Source organism: Amblyomma americanum, chromosome 1, assembly GCF_052857255.1.
Source record: "Amblyomma americanum isolate KBUSLIRL-KWMA chromosome 1, ASM5285725v1, whole genome shotgun sequence".
Taxonomy (NCBI): Eukaryota; Metazoa; Arthropoda; class Arachnida; order Ixodida; family Ixodidae; genus Amblyomma; species Amblyomma americanum.
The window spans coordinates 274034340-274059124 of NC_135497.1; the positions used below are offsets into that span (position 1 = coordinate 274034340).

The window sequence follows — 24785 nt, forward strand, 5'->3', positions numbered from 1 at the left end:
AGCCTTTTTGCCTTTCTCCAGTGGCTCGGCAGGCAGTCAAGACGTCCGTTACGGTGATAGCCATTTGTGTTTGTGGCCCGCTATCTAAATGGGGACAGGAAAGCGGAAAGACAAGAAGAAAAACGACTCAGCTGCTGGACCTCCAGGTGCGTAGCGAATTTCCTTTCGGTTCTGTGGCCTCCGCCGCTGTCGTTTGGGCGCTCGATCCCTTTGTTCATCTGGCGTCACATGGTGGTCGCTTTAGGCCTAACCTCGTGGGCTAGGATGATTCTGTTCTAAAGCATTAAATTTTTGCGAGAAGGCTGAACGAAATTCACGAGCTTCGTTACCCGTTTGTTTTCGCTATCATGCACCGTCATTTTTATTTGAGCGTGAGTGACCGTGACTTGAGAGGAAAAAAAAACCGCGTTTGGTTGAGCCGAAGCGACCTCGAGAGCCTTTATGTCGCGTTAAGGTTGGTTCACGTGCAAGCGACTGAGCGAATATAGCGATTGAGCAGCGCGTTGCAGCGAAAAATTTAGATATTTTTGGAACCTCTTCACTCTGGCCGCTTCCCCCGCCGCGATGGCTCGAAACGGCTTTGTGCGCCGCGGCAGAAATTGCTAGCGTTTTCGCTCCTATGTGAAGTTTTGCATTGATGATGCAGTCTCGGGAATATATATGACCTAGTGGTAGCACTGCTATACGACAGAATGTGTTCGCAATGAACAAAATTACCAACTTCCAGGGATGCTACCAACGTGAGTGCTGACAGGTTATGTGAAATACCTGACCAAAGCGCATAACCCAATACAAAGGATCGCGTCGCTTCGCTTCACGTCGTTTTTTTTTTTCTGAGAGGACCAAAAAAAAGGGGGTCCAGACCAGCCGCGCGTTTGTGACCGGCGTGCGTTCCTGCCGAGAATGCCTTGCCGAACGTTCGCCTTGCGCATGCGCACTGTGCGTCTCGCCGCTCCTCGAGCACGCGCTTCTGCACGCGTCGCCCGTGCGCCTGCGTGGTCCGGCCATGCTCCTGAGCTGACACGGAGCAGGTGCTGTGGAACGCTCTTCCGCTTGATGAGTGCCTTGATCCACGGCACGTTTCCGAGCGCTGTCGTCTCGTTTTAGTCCGTTTTTGGTGCATAGCAACACCTCCGCAGCTCCGCACCCTAATCCCCTAAGCGCATTTACGATTTCTTTATGGTTTATTTGGGTTTAACGTCCCAAAGCGACTTAGGCTATGAGAGCCGCCGTAGTGAAGGGGTCCGGAAATTTCGACTGCCTTGGGGTTTTTAACATGCCCTGACAACGCACATAACACGGGCCTCTTCAATTTCACCTCCATCGAAATTCGACCGCCGCGGCCGGAATCGAACCCGCGCCTTTCGGGTATCGCTTTTGAGCTTCCTTAATCTCTTTGCGCTGCATTTTTTGCTTGGGCTATCCGGTTTACCCGCAGCGGTGGCTCAGTGATTAGGGCGCTCGGCTCCTGATCGGGGGGACCCGGGTTCGAACCCGACCGCGGCGGCCTCGTTTCGATGGAGGCGAAACGCAAAGGTTCCTTTGTGCTGTACGATATCGGTGCACGTTAAAAATGCCCAGAAGGCCGAAATTATTCCGGAGCCCTCCACTACGGCACCTCTTTTTTTCCTTTCTGCACCCAGTCCTTCTATCCCTTCCCTTACGGCGTGCTTCAGGTGTGCGGCGCGATATGCGAGACGGTTACCGCATCTTTTTTTCCTCAAAAACCAATTTTCAATTTTCAGCAAAGGTCTGTCTTTCCCCGGATTGTGGTCGCTGTTTATCGCGACTGCGTGTCTCTTGTTTCTAGGTATGAGTGCGCACTCTATGGGGCTGCCGGATGAAATCAAGCCGGCTTAACAGCTTGGCGTCCCGCTGTGTGGTGCGATGTGTGACAGGGTTTTGTTGTCGTTGTTGAGACTTAAGGAAGAATGAAAAGTTCACGGACCCGCCCACCGGCTCAAGCTGATCCACAGTAGCTACTACGTGCAGGTAATCACTGACACGTGAAGATAATCGCTGCTACGGGCAGACATTTGGAGAGTTAAACGAGATTTGAGAGAAAAGATTGGCAGAAAGGACTCGCAATAGCCGCCTCATCTGAAGCGACGACGACGGTTTAGCAACAGGTACTTCCGGTGACAAGCAGCCCTCGCCACATGTGCGGCAGCCCCTACATCGCAGCTCAATAGGGCCGGGCAGCCATCTAATCATCCCCTTCCTGTGAAGGGAATGCTTTACTACTACCTTGCGTAGCTGCTTCGCCGTGTAGGAGAGTTTTACCTTGAACCGAGGACAAACCACGTGACAGCTATGACGTCATTCAGCCGCCACCGCCGCGTTCATTGTGATCATTGGCATTGGCGTTGACGATGTTCTGGACTCCGTCGATTTTGAGGAAAGGCAGGGATTTGGGGAAACGTTTCCCACAACCAGCATGTGTTGACATTCTCCGTGACAGCAAGCGTTGTCCGCGGTAGGAAAGGTGCATTCTTTACGCCCGATATATAAATGAAAAAAAATTGACGCCCCATTATAGTTGTCCGGACCCGTGGAGTATCTCTTACGGGTCCAAGTTGGACTTATATTTGGAAATGTGGCGGGGAGTTTGAAGGATGCTTCTTTCCCGCCACCGGTTGGCCCGGTATTGCACTGCCTCCGGGATCGGCCTTGTCTTTAGCGCGTCTTTACTCTCCTGTCTTTCTATCCGATCTTTCAACTCTCCTACTATCTGCACGTGGTAGCGATTGTGGCTCGGCTTGGGCCAGTGAGCAGGCCTGTGCACTTTCCTTTCTTTCTTCCTGGCAGTAACAGACAGACAGACGACCCATTATGACAGACGGTAATTCGGAATTTGAGCGCAGCTCTTCGCAAGCCGCTTGCTACCGCTTGGCAGGTTCTTGTTACGTTGCTAGCGACCCTCCGGCATCGTCCCGTAGCAGCCGCCTTCCGGCTGTCCATTCCTCTCGTGTGTCAGGTGGCGCTTCGCTCTGCTGCTACCTGCCAACACGTCACCTGTCACACTCCGTAACACGTCACCTGTCAGGTAGCATGTTACAGCGACTACGACGCGGAACGCAGCAACGGGCGAACTGGGCTCTAAAAGGAATGAAACTAAAGAAGTCACGGCAGTTGAACACGAAGCGAAAAGCTTCACCACGTTGGTAAAGAAGTCGTCGCATAGCCCGGAGAATAGCCTTCAATGACCTTCAGCCCAACCATGTTAGCCATGTATGACCGTACGTGGTACAGTTATGGCGTGGAACTCTTGACCTCTGCCCTTGACCCATGACCTTTAGTTGACCTCTGATCTTTGACATTAGGTGACATTTGGGTTCACGTTTGACCCTAAACACATTTGATGGGGGTGCAAGACCATGAGATACGTCTAAGCCACGTGGTCGTGTGTGTATATACTATAGAACGGCTGTCCATGCAGGCGCTGCCGTGGACGAGCCACAGGTGCTTAGCAAGCGTCCTTGTTTTCGCTGAATTCCAGGGTTAGCGAAGTTAAATTTAAAATTGTTTTTTTTTTTGTTCTCAAGTTACAACTAGAAGGAAAGCGTGCGCGTGTGTCGCAAATATATTGAATGCGCGGCGGGACATTTGTTGCTTCTTCGTTGCTGTGAAGAAAAACGAAACTTTTTAAAGATAATTGATTATAAAGCAGAAGGAAAACAACCACATGCCGCCGTTGGTATCCGAAACCCACTACCTCTTAATTTAGCGTCCGGTGCTCTACCAACGGAGCTTCGGTGACGGCTGTCCAGTCTTCAGCTTTCGGCGGTGTATATATGCGTGTCGTAACGATCGCTATGATCGCAAACGCAGCAGATGTATCAACGCTACGTTAAACGGGCATTTTCGGCTCGCAGCGGTGCCTTCGGCCAGCGGTGGCAATCAAGCCCCCGCTCCTGCTCCGTCGCCCGCCGGTCCGTCGCGGGTTTCATTCGCGCAAGCACTGCAGCAGGGCGCCGCGCCCAGCCCGCAGCCGCGCGCCGTCAGCCGCGGCCCGACCCCTGCCGCGGAGACCAGAGCTCAGCCCACCGCGCAGCCCACCGCTCAGCCCAGCGCCTCCCGTCCCAGCTACGGGGCCGCCGCCGCCGCCGCAGGTGACGCCAATGTAGCGGCCAGCAGCCCGCGGCCTGCATCCGCAGCAGCCGCCGTGAGTCGCAGTCAGCCGGCAGCAGCTGCCCTACCACCGTCGTCATCATGTACGCCGCCCGTTGCGGTAACAGAGCAGACCCCCGAAGCTGGAGACCAGGCCACTCCAGGCGACGATGTCAGGATCAAGGTGCGTACTGTTTTCCGAAAAGGGCTTCACCTTGGGCAATGGCATGTAGCTCGTTTAACCTCGTTATAACAAAGTAGAAAGTTCGTTCGCGGCTGTTACTTCGTTATATGCAGTGTTGACCGAGCTTCCACGGGGAATCGTAATTCCTTCGTTATATCCATTATTTCGTTATAAACCATGCTGTGCAGCTTGTTATGCCAGGGGTCCATATAAAGTTGCACCTTTTAAAGCGGTTGAACCTCTTTCCACGAAGTTGAAAGTTTCCGGCGATAACTTCTTTGTAAGCGTAGCTTCGTTATAGCTCCTGTTGGCTGAGCTTCCACGTGCAATCATAATTTCTTCGTTATATCAGTTGATTCGTTATAAACCGCTTCGTTACAAAGGGCTTTAACTGTTAGTTTCAAGGCAAGAGGAAACATCACCTTTCCAAAATATCGACTTGTACAGACGGTACGAGAACCAAACCCCGGTATAATACAACTCAAGAATAATAATAATAATAATTGGATTTTGGGGAAAGGAAATGGCGCAGTATCTGTCTCACATATCGTTGGACACCTGAACCGCGCCGTAAGGGAAGGGATAAAGGAGGGAGTGAAAGGAGAAAGGAAGAATAGGTACCGTAGTGGAGGGCTCCGGAATAATTTCGACCACCTGGGGATCTTTAACGTGCACTGACATCGCACAGCACACGGGCCCGTTAGCGTTTTTCCTCCATAAAAACGCAGCCGCCGCGGTCGGGTTCGAACCCGGGAACTCCGGATCAGTAGTCGAGCGTCCTAACTACTGAGCCACCGCGGCGGGGCATACAACTCAAGAACGAAGCAACATGTGCCTCTCGAAAGAGGCCCTCCAGCCAAAGGCGTCGACTGGTTCTCATGACTTCATGGTTAGTCAATCCTCTTGGACCTGCGTGACATCTCAGGGAGTGGCATATGAAAGGAGATGAACCACCGTTTAATCAGATTGAGAGCGGCGTCCGGAGAATCGGCCGACGCCGTTGGCTGCAAGGCTTCCTTGGTAGGGCATCCGTCGCTTCTTTCTAGAATTGCAGCCGACTATGCAGGGCTTAGTTTTTACTAACAAAAAGTTCTGTGGGTAGCAAGCATCGTGGTAGTGATTGACGTATAGGGCGCTCTGGAAGTGAAACATCAGATTTAGCCGCTGAGAAATTCAAGATAATAATAATAATAATAATTGGTTTTGGGGGAAAGGAAATGGCGCAGTATCTGTCTCATATATCGTTGGACACCTGAACCGCGCCGCAAGGGAAGGGATAAAGGAGGGAGTGAAAGAAGAAAGGAAGAAGAGGTGCCGTAGTGGAGGGCTCCGGAATAATTTCGACCACTTGGGAATCTTTAACGTGCACTGACATCGCACTGCACACGGGCGCCTTAGCGTTTTTTCCTCCATAAAAACGCAGCAGCCGCGGTCGGGTTCGAACCCGGGAACTCCGGATCAGTAGTCGAGCGCCCTAACCACTCAGCCACCGCGGCGGGGGAAAGTCAAGATAGAGAACAACGTTTGGGAACCGCAATGGGTTCCTTGGTCAACAGTGATATAGACAAGGCGAGTGGGCGAAATTTAAACGGAAAGTTTGTGACGTAACGACCGTATTTAGATGAGTGGTTGGAACCCAACCGCGGCGGCTGCGTTTCGATGGAGGCGAAGCGCTGAGGCGCCCGCGTGCTGTGCGATGTCAGTGTATGTTAAAGATCCCCAGGTGGTCTAAATTATTCCGGAGCCCTCCACTACGGCATTTCTTTCTTCCTTTCCTCTTTCACTCTCGCCTTTTGCCTTCCCTTACTGCGCGTCTCAGGTGTCCGCCGATATGTGAAAAAGGTACAGTGCCATTTCCTATCCCCGATAACTAATTTTCAATTCTCACAGTTTCTTCTGTGAGGTTCAGGGCCTCAGTCGTCGCCTGGATAAAGGATGGCTCGAGGAATTATTGCGTCGTCAGGTTTAGCCTTTGGGTTCACTACTTACGCACCAGCGGCTGAGTGTTGTGTTGCCAGCGTGTGAAATTCTTTTTAAAGCGGAAGCTTTACTTACCGCAGGTTGAGCAGTTTCGCGTGATTCCTGGAGAGCCGTGCTGCGCATGCACGAGGAGCATTGACGACACATGGCGCATTTCTCTCTCTCTCGATCCCTAATCACTACTGCGCATGCGCCACTAGTAGCACCGAGCCACAGGTGTTCTGCCGCTGCGCACCGCCGCACATTTCCTCAAAATCCAAATTTAAATTTAGTTTCCTCTTTCCCTCCCTCCTTTATTCCTTCCTTCACGGCGCGGTTCGGGTGTCCACCGAGATGTGAGATGGTTACTGTGCCATTTCCTTTCCTCAAAAAACCAAACAAAACATGTGAGCCGAAGGCGTTCATAGAGTTCATTGGCGTGGACAACTTTGCAAAGACCGTTCATTTGCACGAAACGAAAAGCGCACAATCGGCTCCGTGGTTCAGTGGAGACCTCAATCTCGGTTTCGCTTTGTATATCCTGGATTAGCGGGGCTAATCTAACCCGCCGCGGTGGCTAAGTGGTAAGGGCGCTCGGCTACTGAACCGGAGCTCCTGGGTTCGAACCCGACCACGGCGACTGCGTTTTTATGGAGGCTAAACGCTAAGGCGCCCGTGTGCTGTGCGAAGTCAGTGCACGTTAAAGATGATAGCCTTAGTTGCTTTTACGCCGTATAACTCAATACAGTACACTACAATACAATGCTCCGTGCCGGTTTTTTTATGTAGCACAGTACGTGTGAATTCATAATAAATATTTCCATGATTACTAGATCCCAAAACTCATCACGCGGATGAAAATTTTCATTTTTGATATCAAACGATTTTAGGCTTAAACCTTGGCTGTATTAAAAGTTTTGAGCCGGAATTCTGGCCCACTGCGGTGGCTCAGTGGTTAGGTCGCTCGGCTACTGATCCGGAGTTCCCGGGTTCGAACGCGTCCGCGGCGGCAGCGTTTTTATGGAGGAAAAACACTAAGTAATAATAATAATTTTGGGGGAAAGGGAATGCGCAGTATCAGTATCATATATCGTTGGACACCTGAACCGCGCAGTAAGAGAAGGGATATAGGAGGGAGTGAAAGAAGAAAGGAAGAGAGAAGTGCCGTAGCGGTGGGCTGCGGAATAATTTCGGCCACCTGGAGATCTTTAACATGCACCGACGTCACACAGCACACGGGCGCCTTCGCGTTTTTCCTCCATAAAAACGCAGCCGCTGCGGTCGGGATCGAACCCGCGAACTCCGGATCAGTAGCCGAGCGGCCTAACCACTGAGCCACCGCGGCGGGTAAACGCTAAGGCGCCCGTGTGCTGTGTGACGTCAGTGCACGTTAAAGATCCCCAAGTTGTCGAAATTATTCCGGAGCCCTCCACTACGGCACTTCTTTCTTCCTTTCTTCTTTCACTCCCTCCTTTTCCCCTTCCCTTACGGCGCGGTCAAGGTTCCCAACGGTATATGAGACAGATACGGCGTCATTTCCTTTCCCCCAAAATCGATTATTATTATTATTATTATTATTATTATTATTATTATTATTATTGTGCTAATCCACATTAAATTTTCTTGGGTGGGGCGGAAGAAATTGGGGCAGCACCTTTCTCTCATATCGGCAGACACCCGTACCGCGCCGTAAGAGAAAGGACAAAAAGGCGGGGGAGTGAAAGAAGAAAGAAAGAAGTGCCGTATTGGAGGGCTCCGGAATGATTTCGACCACCTGGGGATCTTTAACGTACACTGACATCGAACAGCACACGGGCGCCTTAGCGTTTCGGTTCCATCGAAACGCAGCCGCAGCGGTCGGGTTCGATCCTGGGAACGCCGGATCAGTGATCGAGCACTCTAACCACCGAGCCACCGCGGTGAGTGTATTGTCTTTTTTAGTCACTCGTTAAATGCTCTTTTACTCGAAGCGAAATGGTGCACCGTCGAGCCCGAACATCCACTTTGGCAAACTGATGTTTCCTTGGGCTGCAGCTGTTGATTCTTATAAATTACGCGTCTGCACATTCTCAATTCACAGAAATATTCGTGTGAATGTTCATCTTTCGCTGTTAATGGGCAGCTGCGACGTCTTTTTTTGGCCTCCACGAATGCCGATATTTCCAAGGCAGTTCCTTGTGCCGAGCTTCGCCGCCGGCCGTCGGTTTGTTTCAGCACGAATAATTAAATGTTTCCAATTTTGTCGCCCCAATCGAGACGATTTCTGCGGGCGACCTTGCACGTGTGACGTCACCAGCTGCATGCCCTTCGATATTTGCTTGGAGTTTGCGCAAGAAGAAGAAAATGAAGACCTTTGTTTTTGGTCATTTCACCAAACAGTGGTCTGTCGCTTACAGTCTCCAGTTTAGTCAGTCAACGCGCCGAAAGTTTTTGTGACAGTATGCATGACGACAAGCTTCTATCTTGACGTCATTCTTCGGGAGAAACCCAGTTTTAGTTTCGGTGTTCTTTGCTTTTGCTGGTTTAAAGGGCTTCTACTCAGGATTTTGAAAAATGTTTTTAAAGGCACAGAGAATTGACTCCCAAGAAATGTTATGCGAATAGGAACACAATACCACGTCTAAAACATTCAAACTCGCCCACAGTTGCCGTTTGAGTGGTTCTGAAACCTTGGAAGAAATACTTCAGCTCTGGCGCTATCATGGGCTGGGTTCCCTGAATAAATAAATTAAGGCACAGAAAGAACTAGTACTGACTGTCTCGCTTTTGATGTACACCACGACCACGCAGTGCGGTTCCTTGATTTTGCAGTCGACCCGATCGTCCCTGTCATATGTGCTCAAGATAAAACAAGGCTTTGATATACCTTCTGAGGAAAGTCCAGGGTAGGTCAAAAGTTCCCAGGTCATAGGGTCTGATTTTGAGCTGTATAATCAGGCAGACATGACACACCCAAAGACTCAAAATATCCGTAGAAGGCGGAAGAGGTATCGTTCTATACTCTGCAAACCTTAATAGCTTTAATCGCACCTTAAATGCCACGATATACCGATGAAAGAAGCAAGCCCTGTGGCCCCGGAACTTTTCACCAACCGTGTACATAACCTCGCTCAAGTACTACGAGGTTTCGTCATAAACACCTGAACCATATATTCCTACATTGAGCACAGAACCCACAATCCCGAGCGAAGGTTGGCGACCTCTTTCCAGCGATTTTTTCACGCCCGCGCATTTCTCCGCCTCGCGCTCCTACGTATTTTTGTTCAGATGTGGCTGTCGATTAGATTAAGAAGTATGGCAGCTACTGTGGCCGCTGCCAATAATAAGTCGTTTCAGCGGTTCAGGAAGCCTCCTCCCCCCACCATTACCGGGAAAATTCCCGAACGCGTCTGCAGCCGGCGGTGGGGCCGAGTGGGTAGGGCTGGCTGAAGAGCGCCGACCTGTGAGCATGAAAAGAGTGATGAAAGGAGATAGAAAGGCTAGAAGGCGCTGAAATTTAGATATTGACTGCAGATAACTTCGCTTGCACAAAACATTTAAGACATTCTCAGGGGAGGATATTAATGTTCAAGCGCCGTCCTTTAATAGGCTCGCTACAACACACGGGGTGCAGGAGGCTTTCCCCGTTAAGACTCACCGGAACCGGTCCTGCACTGTAGTGTAGATCGAAGACCATTCGGCCAAACTTGTGTGACGCTCAACACACGAAACAGTGCGTGCATACTTACTTCTTCATGCCCTGCTCTAATTACCACCAATCACGGCGCAGGAACTCGAGCGAACCCTGCCCTCTCATTTCCCGCGGAGGCCCGCCCACGGCCAGCTGGGCCGGACCATACAACTTCTTGCCAACCACTTCAGCATTGAGATACCGACCGGCAGCGTCTACCACTACGACGTCGACATCTCCTCGGAGACTGCCAAGGAGACCAAGGTTCCTGAGCAGAAAAACTACCGATGCCTCAGTACAAAGATCAACAGGATAGTCATCGAGCTCCTAGTAAAGAAGTACCGGCAAGACCTGGCCAACTGCATCCCGGCTTTCGATGGCCGCAAGAACCTGTACACGCGCCGCCAGCTCAACTTCCGCGAGCGGACATTCACAGTCGACCTCGAGGAAGACCAAGGAAGCCAGACGTTTATCATCAAGATCCAGTATGCAGCCACCGTGAACCTGGATGCCCTGCATGGCGTCTTCCAAAAGCGCGTACAAACTGTGCCCCAGGAAGTCCTCCAGGCCATCGACATCGTCTTGAGGCACAGCCCCTCGATCAACCTTGCGCCAGTTGGACGCTCGTTCTTCAGACCGCCGGGACCCAACGAGCACAATGACCTCGGAGGAGGCCGGGAGGTGTGGTTTGGCTACTACACGAGTGTTCGACCCGCCCAATGGAAGCCCATGCTTAACGTCGACATGTCAGCAACGGCATTCTACGAGTCGCTTCCACTGGTAGACTTCATGTGCAGGTTCTTCAGCGACAGCCGGCGTGTGTTGACACCCGCGGACTTACGGTCATTGCGCGACAACCAGTACGCGCGGCTGAATAGGGAGCTCAAAGGACTCCGCGTAAAAGTGACGCACCTTCCGTATCCGCGCAAGTACAAAGTGGTCAAGATCACGAGGGAAGCTGCGAAGGACATCTATTTTGAATCAGAAGGTAGTCAGATCTCCGTCGCCGACTACTTCCAGAGCCGCTACAGGCCCTTGTCGTACCCGAACTTCCCTTGCGTGCAGAGTGGCAGCCCGACGCATCCGGTCTACATTCCTCTGGAGGTGTGCGAGCTGGCTGAAGGCCAGCACTGTCGGAAGAAACTCGAGGAGAGTCAGACCGCCGAGATGATCAAGCGCACGGCCAAGCCGCCAGCCAAGCGCTTCCTGGAGATTCGTCAGTCTGTGCGCGACATGGTCAGCACCTCGGACAAGTACCTGCGAGAGTTCGGCGTCAAGATCAACCCCGAACCCACTCAGGTTGTGGGCAGAATTCTCGACCCGCCGTCTTTGGTTTTTGAGAACAACAGCATGTGCAAGCCGCGCGACGGTACGTGGGATCTCCGAGGGCAGCGCTTCTACAAGGCGATGTCGATGACACAGTGGATTGTTCTCAACGTGAGCCGCTTCGCGCAGAAGGAGTGCCTGGACAACTTCATCAAGATGCTGATCCGCATCGGCCAAGAACTGGGCATGCGCATTGCGCAGCCGCTTGCGGTCATCACGTTCGACACAAACCGCAAGCCCATGCGGACCGTTCTCACGGAGCAGCGCAAGCAGCGCCCGCAGTTGGAGATGGTTGTGGCTGTGATCACAAAAGCCACGAACTACGCTGAGATCAAGCAGGTGGCAGAGACTGAGCTCTCCCTGCGCACACAATGCATCTTGGACAACAACGTGGTCCAAAAGTGTAACGCAGCGCTCATCCAAAACCTGTGTCAAAAGATCAACGCCAAGATGGGCGGCATCAACAATAGTCTCCTGATGCAGGAGAAGCCGAAGCTATTACATAGGCCCGTGATCGTCATCGGAGCAGACGTGTCGCACCCATCGCCTGGAGACAAGATCAGGCCATCCATCGCCGCGTGCGTCGGAAGCCTAGACTCTGTACCGTCCAAGTTTCACGCCACCATTCGGGTACAGATTGAAGACTCCAAGGCTAAGGCGCGTGTGGAAATTATCAAGGACCTGAAGGACATGATCAAGGAATTGCTACTGGTTTTCTACCGCACCACCGGGCACAAGCCCCTGCAGATCGTCTTCTACAGAGACGGAGTGAGCGAGGGGCAGTTCTTGGAAGTCCGTAACCATGAGGTAAGCAACTGCGCCTACTACAATACTGTGTCCACTAAACTCTCATCTTGTTAAGACAGCTATACCGCATTCAATGCCGCTAGCGTCATTGGATAACCTTTTGTCTTATGACAAGCGGACTTCCTGTGCATATACGTAACGGCACCGAATAGATCTCCACAGCGCTACAATTTCAGGACATTCGGGACATTCATTTCTGGAGACGTCTTCTCGGTGTTAGTTGACGTCAGCTTGATCGTTTCTCTTCAAAAGGTGGTAAACATCCAAGACTGAGGCTTGTGGTTGGGTTTTGTGCGTGCCCGCTCTGTGTCTCACCCCTTTTACGCACGGGCGATATTAACGGCTATGCAGTTGACCGTCCGTTGAACTGAACGACAGTTAGAGGTGCTATGCCAGTTTCACAAGGTCATGTTTAATGTCATTAATTACTTAGTGATCAAGTTTTAACGCCATCGGAACAGTGTCACGCGCTCGTATTTAATGGCATTAGACAGACTAACTGCTGTTTGCGACCTACTGAGTTCGCCACAACTCATTCGCCACAGCAGTGCATACTCTTGTCCCCATTCCGCATGCAGAAAGATATGCAACTTTTTTGTGAAAAGTCACTATCCTGTGGATAATGGCTTATTCATAAAGAGCACCATTTTTACCAGCAATTCTGAAGCACTGTTAGCCTGTGAGCTGGCACACCAGTTCGACTTTTACGACTTGTCAAGCAAGAACGGTGGCATTTTCTACAAATTTATTTTTATATTATATTTGAATGACATTGCTGAGGTTCTGACTCATTGACACTGTTTATATTCAGGTGATTTTTTTTACTCCCTTGAAGGCGTTATCATCACCGTGACTTATTTAAATTTTGTTTTCTTTCTTTCTTTATTTATTTTTTATGTATTTAAAGACACCTCACAGGTCTCCGCAAAAGCATTGTGTAAAAATAAAAGGGGGGGGGGGTCAAATACAGAACGTTGCCCAAAATATGTTACAAATAAAAAAAAATAGTAAAAGTGCAGCAAAACACACAATAAAACAGGTGAGTTCAGATAAGATATCGCAATTCACAAAAAGGGATAAAAGTAAAAACTGCATCATGGAACAAAAACAGGGGAAATGCACGAAGTCGAGTTATACAAAAGCCAAAGAAAACATATCAGGCATAAATGAGCAAAATTGCGCATCCACGGAACCAAAGAGGCAATAGGTCTCAAGCTGCTGAAAACGAAGTTGCACGAATCCGGAGTATATAAATGACGTGCTAACCGTTATCAGCGAAGTGTTTGGGTAGATGTTCGCAAAAGGTGTCATGATTAGCCTGCAGGGCGATGCAGTCCGGAAGATTCTTCCAGAGACGGATGGCACGCGGGAGTGACCAGAAGTTGAAAGCATGTGTGTTGCCATAAATGCGGCATAGCTGTAGTTATTATGTAATCTATTTTATAAGTAGGAGGGACATTGCAGATGTGCTGGCGGTGAATCAGTGGCATGGACGCATTTGTGAAAGATAGATAAAAGGGCAGTCTTGCGACGAATTTGCAACGGATGCATAGAGCGAAAGTTTGATCTTTAGTTGGGTTAGACTAGACTGATAACTGCAATTTTGCGAAATGAGACGACAAGCCCCATTGTGGACAGCTTCCAACTTCTCTATTAGATATTTCTGATGAGGTGATCAGATGGATGAAGCGTACTCTAGCTGCGGTGTGACAAAAGTAATGGAGGCTTGTTCACACACGTGAGGGGTAGTGCATTGCAGGTTACGGTGAATGAAAACTAGTGACCGGAAAGCATTAGCGAAAGTGATGGTTATGTGTTCAGCCCAAAAAAAGTTTGGTGAAATATGGACGCCTAGACGCTTATACTGCGTAGTCCGAGCCAATGTATCGTTATTATTGTGGTATGGAAAATTCGAGGTGACTGATTTTCGGCTAAAAGTAATTATCTTACACTTAGAAATGTTTAAAGTCATTAGACACGTTTTACACCAGTCGTTAATGCAATCGAGGTCACTTTGAAGTTCAAGGTGGCCACTAGTAAATTTTATTGGTGAATAAATAATGCAGTCGTCAGCAAATATGCGCATATAAGATGAGAGTGTTGCTGGCAGGTTATTAATGTAAATTAAGAATAGTAATGGACCGAGGAGGCTTCGTAGTGCCGCGCCCGATGTAACATCGGAAACAGGAAATTAATAATTGTTAACAGCGGTGAACTGCTGGCGATTAGAAAGAAGACTACGGACCCATGACAGAGTTAAAGAATTTAATTTGAGAGCACAAAGCTTAGATATTTGTCGGCAATGTTCTACCCGATAAAATGCTTTGGCAAAGTCCAAAAAGGTGCAAGTCGTCAGTTTCCGTGCGAGTGTTTGTTAGTACTTTTGAAAACCGGTACAACCTTTCCTGTTTTCCAACCGGTGGAAACCTCACCTGTAGATATTGACTGCTTAAAGATATGAAGGAAGATGATGCTGGAGACAGAAATGGCATTTCTTTAGTATTTTCAGTTAATTTCATCAACCCCAGAAGAAGAGGGTACTAGGCTATTTATCAGGTGTACTAAGCCATGAAGTGTAATGTCAACCGGTGCCATGTACGGGTAACCGAAATCTGGTACTTGCGGGATGTTAGGATTATCTTCTTGGTGAAAATATATGCGAAAAACGAATTAAAAGCTTTAGGACATTCAGCATCGAAGTAGGGGGCGCTGTGAATATCATGTATTGATATATCATTACTGACACTGTTCGGACGTATTGCTTTTAAGGGCTTGCTTTTATTGTTCCTAAGTAGCGCCGGAAGGGCTTTTGAAAAAGTATTTATTTTTTCGACACAAAGGCCAACACAACACAGCTTTAGGTAGGTTTTATATTTACCCCGCGTACAGGGCGAACATTCGTGCTTTGCATTTTTGTACAACCGTTTTTTCTTATTTCTCATTTGTCGATGCTTTCTTGTAAAGCAAAGCTTAGATTTATGATTTGATAGCGTGACAAGCGGGACACGTTTGGCTACAAGTTAGGCGAGCTTGTCTCTAAATTGAACCCGCGGTTATCTAATACTGACCTATATTGAAAAGAGGGCGTCAGAATATTATCAGAAAACATTTGAATTTCGTCATTGACTGGATTGTAATATCCTCTGTTATAGTTGCGAATCTGTAATATCAATAAATCTGCCAATAAATTGTAATGTCGTTAAATCTGGACGTGTAGCGCCAGCTCCGAAAATAATGGCATAGACAAACTTAAGGCTACAAACATCTGCGGTTATTTCTAGTGCGCGTGTGGCACGGGTAATAAAAGGCAGCGCCACCTGCAGTTGAGATCTCAGCTCCGTAGGGGGTCGCAGTTAGACCAGTCTACTGACCCGCTGCATCGGCCGAGTGCTATCCTGGCTCATATAAGTCTCACTCTACAACTTCCATTATAGTCGGATACAACTCAAGAACCAAGCGGCTTTTCCCCCTGAAAGGACTCTCTTGCAGCCAATGGCGTAGACCATTTCTCATGAGCCTCCTAAGGTAACCATGTAGGAAGTCGCAAAAGGAAGGGGTTAGTCTCCCCCCTCACAGGAGAGACTATTGTCATTGTCACCGCGCTCGCTGCATTGTCCACCTTGCAGGTTCGTGAAAACCAGCCGACGCCATTTACTGGAAGGGGGTACTTTTACGGGGAAAAGAGGCTTCATTCTTGAGTCGTATCATTGGAACTAGTTTAGCCACACAAAAAAATGCCGCGAAGTGGCACCAGGAAAACAACGGCTGAGTGGTGAAGCCGGGCGTTCCTCTACTGAATTTTCTTGGCTCTGTGTGGTTGTTCACTGAAGGCATACTCAAACGCCACGCTTGCACAGAAACTTTAGTTGAGTGAAGTCAAATAGTAAGTCAATGCCTAGAGTTATGTATATAAACCGATCATGTGATCCAGAATGTGGACCGCGTGAACTCAATTTAGCGGAGTGTGCGAGTAACTGCAGCTGACTGCTGTTCATTTCGGCGTTGGTTGGAAAAGCTGCACTTCCGTTGAGCTGAACAGTTGCTGAAACTGCTCGTTTAACCAGATTACAACCGATAATAGCGTTGCTAAAAAAACGCTGCTCTTCGCCATAGAGTTTTTCCCAAACGACAATTATATAAGATAGGACAGCAGAGTTCGTGAAGGTCCAAAGCGTTTTGTTTACATTCTGTACCAAGTATATATCGTGATTCGTCGAATGGCCTTTAAACCCTGACCAAGTTTTTCTTTGTTTCCGCTCTCGAATCTCCCAGGTGAGCGCCATCCGGCTGGCGTGTGCGGAAATGTGTCCCACCGAGACCTACGAGCCACCGCTGACGTTCATCGTGGTCCAGAAGCGACACCATACGAGGTTCATGCCCGCCAACGACCGCGACGGCGTGGGCAAGTTCCGCAACGTCCCACCAGGCACGACCGTAGACTCGGTGGTCACGCACCCGCTGGACTTCGACTTCTTCCTCTGCAGCCACTTCGGCATCCAGGTAGGCGACCTCTTCTCCGCCCTTGTTGCTATTGTCAGCGGGAAGAAATGGTCAGCGGTGTTTTCGTCTATCAATTTGCGGAGGAAATAGTCCGGGCGCCGGCGTCGCCACAGTCGCGTCGCGTCTTTAGTGCGCTACAAATACCAGGAGCACCTGCGGTGGAGGCCTTCCGCAGCTTGAGGAAAGGGAAGCATGGCCTCCGAGATCACCTGCGAGCGACACCGTGGCGGAAGCATTCCGCGTCACATCGAGGCCACCAGGAGCGCTATGAGTGACTGTAACGTCATCGTTCGACCTTGAGGAAGCGGTATCGGAAGTTGCGCACGGGGGGCCTTATGTCCAGTGCGGATTGATGCTGTCATACGGATGTGGTCATTAGTTCTTTTCAGGATGGCGTCTGCTCAGACAATGAATGCATGGGGTTGGGTGAAAAGAGAAGCGCTTGATGCTCGGCTGGGCCTGGTTGCTCGTACGTTAAAGCGGGACGCGGCTTTGCGGTCTCAAAAAACGGCCAAAAAACTGATTTTTTTAAATAGTCGTGTCTGCTTGTATGCCTCGTTTTTTTATGCTGTACCGAAGTCGGGACAGCGACATAGATGACGATGACCGACCAATGCGCTGATGACAGCCAGGCAGGAAATAATAGTTATTCACGGTATTTATTGGCGCGAGGGCATCTAAGGCCAAATAAAGAGAGAAACATGTTGTGCATGCAGCATTAAGAGCAAGGCGAGCACGTGCTGTGCTCACAGGCACTGCCAGTTTTTTGTATATTGCGTTTAAACACTCTCCTTCCCACGTAATGTGTGCTAATAAAATAAGTGTATTCAAACCGCACACACCACCCCACATCACATCGCACCACAAGCAGGACCACACCGCACCACCACATACCACGATGCGAAGCGACCCAGCCCGACATGGCACTCGGAATCTGGGCATGTGAATAACTTTACTCCTTTGCGCTCCCGCAGGGCACCAGCCGGCCGGCCCACTACTATATCGTGTGGCATGACTCCAAGTTCAGCGCGGACGACCTGCAGAAGCTCAGCTTCTACCTGTGCCACACATACTCCCGGTGTGCAAGGAGCGTGAGCATCCCGGCCCCTGTGTACTACGCGCACCTGGCCGCCTTCCGCGCAAAACACCACATCGCCAGCAAGCTGGAGACTTCAGGCGCGGTCAGCCAGTCGTCTGAGGGCGGCGGGGACGCAGTGTTGACCACTGCCCAATACGTGGAGGCCGTCAAGGTGCTGCAGGAACTGCAGGCCTCCATGTACTTCGTGTAATGGAGGAGGTTCTCCGCTGCCCCTGCATTCCGTTTACGGTGAGCCTGGAGGAGTACCACTCACGTCATACCCAACAGTTCTGGAGAAAAGCATTTTTGAACGGGAAAGCATTTAAAGGCCTTTGCAGGGAGGGTGTTACATAGGGTATAGGGAGGGTATTATGAGCGCAGTGTTCCTCATATTTTGTAAGATTCTACCACAACGATCAATATATCCCCAACCTCCCGCCTGCAGGCTTGCATTCTTTGCTATTAACGTTTTTGCTACAGTCCAAAGCGTTCCTCATTGGTTTTCTATTACAGTCTTAACTGCTCGATGCGAGCGATGGAAACAGTATAAAAGGAAGGTTCTTCCAGATATCGGAAGAATGGACCTTGAATATTTCAATACCAGAATCTTATAGTTTCCCAAATTTCATTTTTTTTTGTCCAAGAATGGACATGTGCGCAACACGTAGAGGACAAGATATACGTGACACGAAGTGAACATCTTCTCCAGTTCCTCTTGGGCGTATAGCAACAATTTTTAATGCGTTTTGTCGGAGTGAGAGACGACTTAACTGTGAAGTGCTGCTCCGCTCACATTCAGGACTGCTGCTTTGAATTCCTCCACGAGAAAAAAAATTAGTCGGTTGTAATTTGTTTTTTGTGTTACCTAAACAAGAAGTTTACCACCAGACGAAATTAAAAACGAGAGAATTTTGATCCAAATTCTATGATCGAAATTTAAAGTGTTTCAGTTTGGTTCATAGTAAGCTACACGTACATCACAGAGGCGCAACTGAACAGGGACATGAACGCACAGCGCCTGCCCTGTGTTGTGTGGCTTTCACGTGTTTGTTTAATTGCGCTTAGTTCATCTGTGCATCTTTTATGAGCGCACAACTAAAATTTTGCGTAAAATGTAAATGCGCCTAATATGCTTTTTTTGTCTTGTCCTAACAAAATGTTATTGACCACTGTCCGGCGATATTTTCTCTTTTCCTCGCTGCCTGCGTCCCGACTTGCTATACTCATATATGCTGTATGTATTGCAGGCAGAGAAGAACCTGAACTAAATTTAACCGGATTTCTGCATGCTTGAGAGCATTTCGTAGCTGCACAAAAATGCGATCCAACTTTAAAAACCGCAGCCTTCGCGACGTTCAACTGCATAGCCGTCAGCTAGTTGTCAAGCCCCGCGGGTGTCGCTTTGCGATAGATAGAGGGAGAAGCCCTATAATTTAAACAAGAGATTTTAGCTCGCATGCTACACTCTAAACACAAATATACGCCCGTATGGGAGTAAATAAGAGAGGAAGCTGCCTTCTAGCGCATAGGAAAGCTTGCTCCCCTTTCTTACTCCCTTTTTACTCCTTTCTGTTTAGAGCATACTCTGCGTGGGGCGAGAAAGTCTCAAGGAGAGAAGCGCAGAAAATGTATTTAAAGAAGTAAAAGAATAAAAATAGAATAAGTATGATCAAGGCATAAATGGGCAGTTAATTTGGACTCAGGTGCACGGACAAGTAACGCTACAAGATATTAAATGGTGATGCGCAGTATCTCCCACGAAGGGGCTGACAGTGTTCACTTCATGAATAGTGCATAACGGTGAGAGTTAAATTCATAGCGGTGATTTGTTTGCTATTTGCCTATTTAGATGACATTGGCCTTTTCGAGCGGAAGCATGGATCTCGGAGTCCGTTCTGTGAGATTGCTGTATGTGCCACTTGTCACTGTTTTGCAGCATTCTCTATAGACACCAATGTGATGTACATAGAGATCAAAAACCATTCTTTGCGATCAGAAACAATGGCAAACAATCGGAGACGATGAAAAAAGGTGTTTATTTTCTTGGAAGAAATGCATGATCAGTATATTTCAGTTGTAGTTCCTCGAGCCTGGTATGAGCAACTACTAATCGGTGGTTTTCTTTGTTAGAGGTTCGGGCTTGCTTTCATTCAAATTCGACGGAACAATTTCGAGGTTAGCGTGAGTCAGCCACGCCGCCACTAATTGCACCTTTTGTTTGTTTTCTTGCAGGCTCGCAAGGCGAAGGATTTCCTTGGTTTGTTGTTTCATGGGCTGTCCGAAGAGTGCGGGTGCCAACATTGTTGTTTGTTGTTTCTGTGCCTTGAAATTTATAATTTGCAATAAAAAAATTGGACAATAAAGTTGACTGTTACATGAGGTTTCCTTGCTTTGCAGTCACTAACGCTTGCAATGGCCATGCGTTGGCCGAAGCCAGTCTGTTCTGCTACAACACATGCTAAAAAAGTGATCGGGTTTCGAGACGTAGCTAAACCGAGTAGACGTGTGAAAGCATGTGTTTAGCTTGGTTGACTCATGGTTTTGCTCTCCTGGATGGGTTGGTTTTCGGCCTCGGACGCCGAGGCATGCGGACGTGTATTGCGTGCGCTCCCCGGTTTTTCGATGTTCCTGGCGGATTTATGCTTGTGCTCAAGCCAAATTCGATTGGAATCATCAGCGGAAGTCGCCAGGATCACCTGGATACCGAAATTGCGGCAAGTGGATCTAATTTGCGGCTATTTTTCGACTTCGACGCGTCGTCCCGGCGGCCACAAGATGGCGGCCACGTGAGCACCAAATCAATCAAGATGGCAGGGAGGAAGTTGGCGCTGCGCTCTTATGGAGGAAAAACGCTAAGGCGCCCGTGTGCTGTGCGATGCCAGTGCACGTTAAAGATCCCCAGGTGGTCGAAATTATTCCGGAGCTTCCACTACGGCACCTATTCCTTTCTTCTTTCACTCCCTCTTTTATTCCTTCCCTTACGGCGCGGCTCAGGTGTCCAACTATATATGAGACAGACACTGCGCCGTTTCCTTTCCCCTAAAAAAACAATTATTATTATTACGCCGTGGCGTCACAGCAACCACGCCTACCTACTGGCCTCCATAAGGTGATAATCAGACCGAGCGGAGGATTAAAAGCTCTATCTTTGGGTGGAGACGTGAAGATTATGAGATTGTGCGAGCCGCTGCGGGCGTGAATCTGAAGGAGGCTAAGAAAGACATTATTCAACTTAACACCAAGCAAAACAACATTTTGGTGGGCACCATGAGTGAAGAAAGAATGCATCGGTACCTGAAGATAAAAACACTTCAGGTTGATCAGAAAAAGTACGACGTAAACGCCTACCTGTCATCCCCCGAGGGTAGTGGCAAAGAAGTTATTCATGGGATTCCGGTGGAACACACACAAGCACAAATTCTGGACAACCTGGATTGTTCAAGGAACCCCAAAATCAGAGGGATCAGAAGAATGGGGAAGACATCGACCTCAGTTCTGTTACTCTTCGTCGACGAGAATGTGCCCTTTTGGATTTATTATGGAGGCGGGCTCCTCAAGTGCTTCCTCCACAAAAAGAAGTTTGAAGTGTGCAACGCATGCGGACACCTTGGGCACCGCTCTGATGTGTGTCCGGACCCGGACAACGTCAAGTGTCGTGGCTGCGGTACGGTGAAGCCACCGGATGGAAACTTGTGCGATCCCAAATGCTGTTTGTGGAAATAGACATGAACTGGGAAACAAGAAGTGTCGTGAGATTTACCGAACTCCGTACGTCGTCAAGAAACGCCAGCGGGAGCGGAAGCTCCAAGAAGAGGAGGCGCAGATAACACCCCCGCTTGGGCGGAAAAGCCGCTCAAGGAGCCGGGAGGGCTTCCGGAGCCGATCCGACTCCTTCCCTCGCCTCGATCTCCCGGGCCGTTCCAGCTCCAAGGGCTGCTCCAGCTCCGGTGTCGCTCTGTCTCCAGAGGCCACTCCGGCTCCAGGGCAAGATCATCGTCAAGGCCGAGGACTGAAGCCAACAGGCAAAGGGAGGTGAGCTGGGTAGATAAGGTCTCCCCAAAACATACGGAGTCCGAGGAACTAGCCAAGTTGAGAATCATGGTAGAGAAACTCACTAAAAGTGTAGATGACCTCGAAAAGGAAAACGCTATGCTAAAAAGGGAGAAGAAAGTAGCTAACGCAGTCAAAACAGCTAACACGATTAAAACCCACTCAACCGATGAAAGCACTGTAGAGATGCAGGTAGTTGATACCCGCTCCCCACCTATGAAAGAGAAACTAGGCGCGAACGCGTCGCAAGAGCCCACAATGGCAGATCGATGCAAGAAAATGGACGACTTCCAGGCGAGCTGGGAAGCAGAGTTCGCAGCAGTCTTCCAAGCCATCCAGGCGCTATCGGAAGAAAGCCAGAAACACAGGGCCGAGTTGCTGAGCAATAGTAACTGGCAGAGGGAAACAGAGCAGAAGGTACATGGTGGATCACAGACGGCTGCGACCCTAATACCACTGGGTGACAATCCACAATCCAATCATGGCCAGTCACAATAAACACTCGATTTGGCAGTGGAATTTCCGCGGGCACCATCGCAAAAGGGCGGTCCTACAGCAGCTCCTTCTTGGCAAAGACAATCCAGACGTAATCGCTCTACAAGAAACTGCGGGGATGGCAAAATTATTGGGCTACATATCATTTAGTACAGATGATGGAAGATCCGGGGTAACCACCCTGGTCAGGAGAAACTTAGCAGTCGTAAAGCATGACACGTACGGAGGTTATCAACGTAACTCACGTCCATGTTGAACTTATTCCAGCCAAAAAAAAAGAAGGCAGCCTTTTTGTTCTTAATATCTACAGCAGCCCGAAACAGAGGAAGGCCCGATTTGGACCTCTTCTCCAAAAAACTCTGCGTATTGCCAAAAGGTAAGCTTTGGTAGTGGTGGGAGACTAACGCCCAACACGCTGCCTGGGGGTACACAAAGAAAGGGTTAAGGGAAGGGAACTCTGGCTGGATGCACAGCAAGAGGGGCTCACCTTAATGACCGACCCCCGAACCCCCACTAGAACGCAGAACGGTGTCAGCGTAGACTCCTCACCCGACCTCACCTTCGTCAAAAACGTGGGAGATGCAACCTGGGTTAATATCCAGGAAAACCTAGGCAGCGATCACTTTATTCTCGAAACAGTGGTGAACGCAGGCCCTGCCAGGAGAAAAGGCAGAAACCAGCTAATTGTTGAATGGGGTGCCTTTCGCGAAATAAGAAGCGAGACAGAAGTGAGTGACATAACAGATATTGATGAATGGGCTAAGAAACTGGGCCAGGACGTAAAGAACGCAACCAAGGAGATAACGGAGGACTCTGCACTGGAAATAGCGGACAGCCACTTCCTCCATATGTGGGAAGCTAAGCTCAGCATGGAAAAAGGCTCAGGAGGCAAAGGTGGAACCGCAATCTCAGGAGACGGATCGCTAGGCTCAATAAAAATATAGAAGATTACGCGCTAAAACTAACCAGGCATAACTGGTAGTCCACCTGCGATAGGATGGACGGAAATATAGGCCTAGCTAGGACATGGAATCTACTCCGCTACCTGCTGGATCCACAGGGCTGCAAAACAGCGCAGTGACAGAACCTTAAAAAATTATTCATTTGTACGAAGGTACGGAGGTAGATCTAATTAAGGAAATATAGGGGACATACATAGGGGACACTAGCAAGGAACCGCTACCTAACTAGGAAGGCGTAGGCAACTCCAGCCTAGACGAACCCATCAGCGAAGCGGAGGTCCGGGCGGAGATTGCCAGGCTCAAAACCAAGTCAGCTTCAGGCCCGGATGGCGTTAGCAATAAAATGCTTCGCAATCTAGACGATAACTCTATAACTGCATTAACTAACTTTATGCAGAAGTGCTGGGAAGAGGGTAAACTACCAAATCAGTGGAAAACCGCTAAGGTGCTGATGCTCCCAAAACCAGGCAGGAAACTCCAGATATAGAACTTGACCTATCTCTCTAACCTCTTGTGCAGGCAAGGTTTTGGAGCACGTTTTTCAAACGCGGCTCAATAACTACATGGAGGATAATGACCTCTATCCGAATTCGATAGTGGGCTTTAGGCCCAGGCTCTCCATCCAGGACGTGATGCTGCAATTAAAACACCAAATCATCGATGCGGAAACCGGGAACGCAAAGGCAATCCTAGGGCTTGACCAAGCGAAGGCTTTTGATAACGTCACACATAAAGCCATTCTGGGGAACCTTCAGGACTTGGGAGTAGGCGAACGAACCTACAATTACATAAGGGACTTTTAGTCAGACCGAGAAGCACGAATCCAGATTGGAGAATGCAAATCGGATGACATTAAATTAGGCAGCAAAGGGACCCCACAGGGCTCTGTGCTCTCGCCCTTTCTTTTCAATGTGGCCATGATCAAATTCCCTGAAAGACTGGAGGCTATTGAAGGACTAAACCACAGCATGTACGCTGATGACAATCACGTTGTGGATAGCTAGGGGCAGCGATGCCCAAATAGAGGACACCCTCCAAAGGGCTATCCAGGAAGTTGAAGGTTACTTCGGACCTAGGGGACTTAAATGTTCACCGCAAAAATGTGAACTGCTTCTATACCAGCCGAAAGGCAGAGCCAGTAAGGAGGAAACGCAAATCTCCCTCACAGCTGGGGGGATCCCCATTCCAAAAGTGGACAAGATCAGAGTTCTGGGACTTCTGATTCAGGCCAACAGCTTTAATGGCGAAACAATAAGGAAACTAGACGGCTGCGCACAGCAGACCATGAGGCTCATCCGCAGGATTGCCAACAGGCGGTCCGGGATGAGAGAAGCGAATCTGGTTAGACTAGTCCGGACCTTTTTTATAAGTAGAATAGCTTATGTTGCTCCCTTCCTCAGCTTTAGGTCCTTCGGGAAGAAGAAGATTGAGGGCATCATACGTAAAAGTATAAAACAGGCGCTGGGGCTTCCCGTCCGCACTGCAAATGAAAAGCTTTTAGCTCTAGGGCTCCGCAACACTCTTGAGGAGATTATTGAAGCAGTGAGGATCTCGCAGTATGATAGCCTTGAGAAGCCCTGCGGTCAGGAAAATCCTAGCTAGGCTAGGCATTAACTATGAAGGGCAGGAAGGCATCAAAGTCGA

At 49.2% G+C, this 24785-nt stretch overlaps 1 protein-coding gene and 1 pseudogene across 1 annotated transcript; both read left to right on the forward strand.

Moving 5' to 3' along the window:
* The first annotated feature begins 32 nt into the window (after positions 1-32).
* LOC144117880 (protein argonaute-2-like) lies at positions 33-16646 on the forward strand. Its single transcript, XM_077651254.1, has 4 exons — positions 33-146; positions 3876-4294; positions 10023-12056; positions 16329-16646. Exons 1-4 carry the CDS (start codon positions 89-91, stop codon positions 16644-16646), a joined length of 2829 nt encoding a protein of 942 aa, XP_077507380.1. The 5' UTR covers positions 33-88.
* LOC144116799 (U2 spliceosomal RNA) lies at positions 2536-2678 on the forward strand (annotated as a pseudogene).
* Positions 16647-24785: the final 8139 nt, after the last annotated feature.